This window comes from Propithecus coquereli, unplaced genomic scaffold (genome assembly GCF_000956105.1).
Source record: "Propithecus coquereli isolate 6110/MARCELLA unplaced genomic scaffold, Pcoq_1.0 Scaffold42, whole genome shotgun sequence".
NCBI classification, from domain to species: Eukaryota; Metazoa; Chordata; class Mammalia; order Primates; family Indriidae; genus Propithecus; species Propithecus coquereli.
In genome coordinates this window covers 1,762,595-1,766,930 of record NW_012149952.1, presented here as the reverse complement: position 1 = coordinate 1,766,930, position 4,336 = coordinate 1,762,595, and the positions used below count along the sequence as shown (strand labels likewise).

General features: G+C 39.6%; 1 protein-coding gene across 1 annotated transcript in view; it reads left to right on the top strand.

Moving 5' to 3' along the window:
* The window catches only part of ZNF180 (zinc finger protein 180), a 128,377-nt gene that overhangs the window by 26,355 nt on the left and 97,686 nt on the right, over positions 1–4,336 (top strand). Inside the window, exon 3 of the mRNA XM_012653232.1 lies at positions 1,059–1,133. Within this exon, the coding sequence (XP_012508686.1) occupies positions 1,059–1,133 (75 nt within the window). The remainder of the gene's footprint in view (positions 1–1,058; positions 1,134–4,336) is intronic.

Below are 4,336 nucleotides of genomic sequence, written 5' to 3'. Positions count from 1 at the left end.
TATATGAAGCTCTTGTCAAGTGGGCTGCCAGAGCTGGAGTTGTTAGCAACAGACCAATGACTGTCGAAAAAACACTCCATGTGGTCAGGATGTTGATTACATACAGGGGTTTGAGCAAATAAGTAAATATAAAGAGGATAATGGGAGCCAGAGAAAGAGAGTATACATATAGAAAACAAGAGGGCTAAAATAAAATCTGCTATTAAATTGTAAATTGGAGATATCAGTGTCAATTTATGGTCTCTAATATATACAGATAGTTATGGAAACAGGTACTTGACTGTAGTCACAGTTACTTGGGAGGCTGAGGCAGGAGGATCACCTGAGCCCAGAAGTTTGGGGTTACAGTGAGCTGTGATGATACTACTGCGCTCTAGCCAGAGTGACACAGTGAGACTCTGTCTCAAGGAAAAAAAAAGAAAGAAATAGATATTTTATTTGACTTAAGGAGGTGAGCATCTGTTTGTATATTCATTGGCCATTTTATATCTTCATAACTTTATGTGTTGTATGTGCATTTTCCTTTGTCCATTTTTCTTTTCGAGGCTACCTTTTTCCTACTGATTTGGAAGAAGTCTTAATAGTATAGATTCTCATTGATGGCGCCTTTATAAGTGGTGCTTTTTTGCTAAACATTTTATGAGGTCAATTTGTTGATGTTTTCTTTTATGATTCTGGCTTTGGTCCTGTGTTCCATTTTATCTGCTTACAATTTCATAACCCAGAAATTTAGGCAGGGCCCTGCTGGACCGTTCTGTTGCTTCCCATAGTGCCTAGAGTCATTCACTCAGCTGCTTTTAGCTGGCAGCTGGGCTGGCCCAGAAGATCCGCGAAGACTGCACGTCCAGGTCTAGGGCCTCAGTGCTTCTTCACATGTCTCCCCTCACTCTCCCAACATGATCGTCTGAGCTTACCAACGGGGGAGAGTAGAAGGTTGGTCACTGGGAGATATTAAAACAGATAGTATGTCAAATCCCAGCCTACTTACAGTGGGAGTTTGCAGCTGCAACTTAACTCCCTGATTATTTTTCTTTTTCTCGTCTGTTTTGCCTTCTCAGGACTCTCTCCTTCCTCAAGAGATTATCATCAAGGTTGAGGGAGAAGATGCTGGGTCACTGGCCATCCCATCCCAGGTGAGTTGGGCAAGGCCTCCTTCTTTGCACTGAGAAATGTATGTGGCTGGTTGACAGGAGCCAGATTTTGAAATGAGCTTGGAAGTGAGGAAATGGAGATAAGAGTGGACAACCTTTCCAAGAAATTTAGTTATCGTATGAAAGATGGAAGAGAGTGAGAACTGCAAGGAGATTTGAGATTGAGGAGCTTTTTTCTTCTTCTTTCTTAATGGATTGAAAAGATTTGACTCTATTTAAGTGGTTACAGGAAGGAGTCACTGGAGAAAAAGAAATTAACAATCAGGAAACAGGGAATAAACTATAAAGCAGAGTCCTTGATTAGCATCAGAATAATTAATTCAGAACATCTATGAATAAATTAGCTCTATATGGGGAGAAGGATTCATATAGGAAGAATGAGGTCGAGGGAGTTATCTGAAGGCTTAGATTTTTCTCTGTGAAAGATCAGATCAGTGTGAGGGTGGGAATTGGAAGGGAGAAGTGTTTGACAAGGGTAGAGAAGGCTTAAAATATTAATAGTAATTTTGGATCATGAGAGGACAAGCTGCCCCAGTAGGTGTAATAGGTTTGCTCGTCAGCCTGAAAGGATCATTTGGAAATAGTGGTCATTAATGTATAGTGCTCTGTGCAGCTGCTTCTGTGGGTTTTTCCCCCCAGTGGCATTTTGTAACTCACTTTCCTTAGCTAGCAGATCGACATTTGAATTCATTTACTTTTTGTAATTTGCCACGTCCTTTTCCTATGGAGTGGAAGTTCCGTGAGTTGAGGGAATATTAGAAAGAAAATTTTAAAGTATATCAAATAGAAAGATTAGAATGAATGATCTATGGACTCTAAACTGAGTAATTAAGATGGAAATTATAATATAAAGGGGCCACTAAATATTACAGAAAGGAAAATAATATAGATTGGTAGATAGTGATAGTAGACATTTTAATAGCGTAATGCCCCAAACCATAGAAGAACAAGAAGAGTAAAGAGAGAAATTGAGCCAGTACTCTGGAGCAAGTGAATGTTGTAATCAAAGAGTAGGCAGTGTCATATGTGTGATTCGAAAGGTGGAGTATTTTATGGTGATTTCAAGGTCTGGGTGTCACCGTAACAGTGGGCCGGTGAAGAGCAGCTCCAGGATATGCGAGTTGGGCTAGCCGTGGGAATTGATGACTGAGAACACGGTCTCTGATGTGCAAACTTGAGGTTGCATCCCTGCTATTTAATACCAACCTCAGGCTAATGTCTTAATTTCTCTAACTTTCCTGTTCTTCATATGAAAAATGGTGCTGCTAGTAGTATTTTCTCACAGGAGTCTTGTGAGAATTAAATGAATGATCATCCATGGGACATGTTCACACACCGGTGCTTCATGAAAGTTCTTAAGTGCTTCCTTAAAGTCAGTTATTTTTATATTGTTACTGAGTGACTTTATAAGCAGATGCTATGGACAATGGGAGATGAGACAATACAAGTTTTTGTATTAGAGTATAAATCCCAGGTGTGAGTCTTTAGTGGATGAAGGTGGTGGTATTCAGGAGGTTGGTAGGACAAAGCTCCAAAAAGTGAGGTGAATGACATGAGTTTCAGTGTAGCTAGGAGGACGCACCCTCCCCCTTTGCTGCGATCCCTGGGGTGGGAGAGCATGACCATCCTTAGACTGTGAGGACTGTGAAAGAGGGGAGTCCACCGGGGGAGTGTAGGTTTCCACCAGCACAAGGATGTATAGGGAATGTTTGGTGAAGGAGTTTGAAGCTGTAGAATTTCATTATGATAGAAGATGAATTCTAAGAGTTTGGGAAGTTTTGAAGAGTAGGGAATTTGGGACAGGTGAGAGGAAGAATGGACTAAGTGGGATAGAAGTCCAGAAAAGCCAGCACCTGCATGTTGAAGGACTTTTTCAAGTGAATATGTGATAATACCTTGTGAGATTCAGGTGAGAGAAGAAAACTTAAATCAGAATTTGGGCCAGGGATATTTTGATATATTACAAAGTCTATTTATATTACTGATTCACTTACTGAAATAATTTACCAAATATAAATTTAATATCTACTATACATCAACACTATGCTAAGCACTGGAGTTACAGTTGGAAACTACAAATATGTTGTTCCTGCTCTCATAGATCATGGTCTAGTGACACAGATGACTGTTATGCAAATGATAAGAAAATGTGATGATAGAAGACCATGGAGCATTGAGAATATATAGTTGGGGGTGGAGTAGGGGATGCTAATGTAGTTTAGTATTATTTATTTGGCATTTGAACAAGCTTGATAGTAAAGGGACCTACATTAAACAGCAAAGGGGAGTACTTAATGAAAGGAAGCATTAAAGGTTGAAAAAACAGTACCTTAAAGATCAATGTTCAACACAGGTGGCTGTTTGCAAGTTATAATTTCCTTTTTTTTAAAAAATTATTTATTTTTAGGCTAGTCAAGTGAAGGAGTAGGATTGGAGAAGGAAGAAAGGAATCTGTAACTGGTCGTGATTAGTTAGTTGAAAACACTACTGCACTTGGACCAGCTGCAAATTATATTTCTGAATTCCATTTTGGGCTAATCATAAAAACCTTTTGGCAAAATTTTTTGGTCCCAATTTAGAAGAAGGGATATACAGCAGCATTTTGCATGTAGTTTCATGGGATTCAGGACTCTGTATCCTATTCATGAACCACAGCTTAGGAACACCTGGTCTATTTAAAGAGCCATTCAGCTTCCCAGGCCTTTGCTGCTTCTGGGTAAGGACAGATTACACTTAGCACTTCTGTTTTGGATTAAAATTCCTGCCCAGAAGTTTTGGGAGCAGGCCCTTTCCTGCTCAGAGGAGGCAGCCCAAGAGACCCCATTAATACGGCAATAATGACAGTGAATGTATTCTAAAAGGCTCTGCCATGCAGCTCTGGGTGTGGACAGAAATAGAACTGCCATCTGAAGTCTAAGGGTTAGGGATAAAGGCCACTTTGGCTGTCAGTTAATCTTTCAGGGTTCTCAGACCTAATAATAGTACAGATTGCACATCCCTAATCCCAAAATCCAAAATTTTCAACTTTTGTAGAGCTGACATGACCCACAAGTGGAAAATTCCACACTTGACTTCATGTGACAGGTCACAGTCAAAATGCAGTCAAAACTTTCACACACAGAATTGTTAAAATTATTATACCTTTGGGCTATGTGTATATGAAACATGAATGAATTTTATATTTA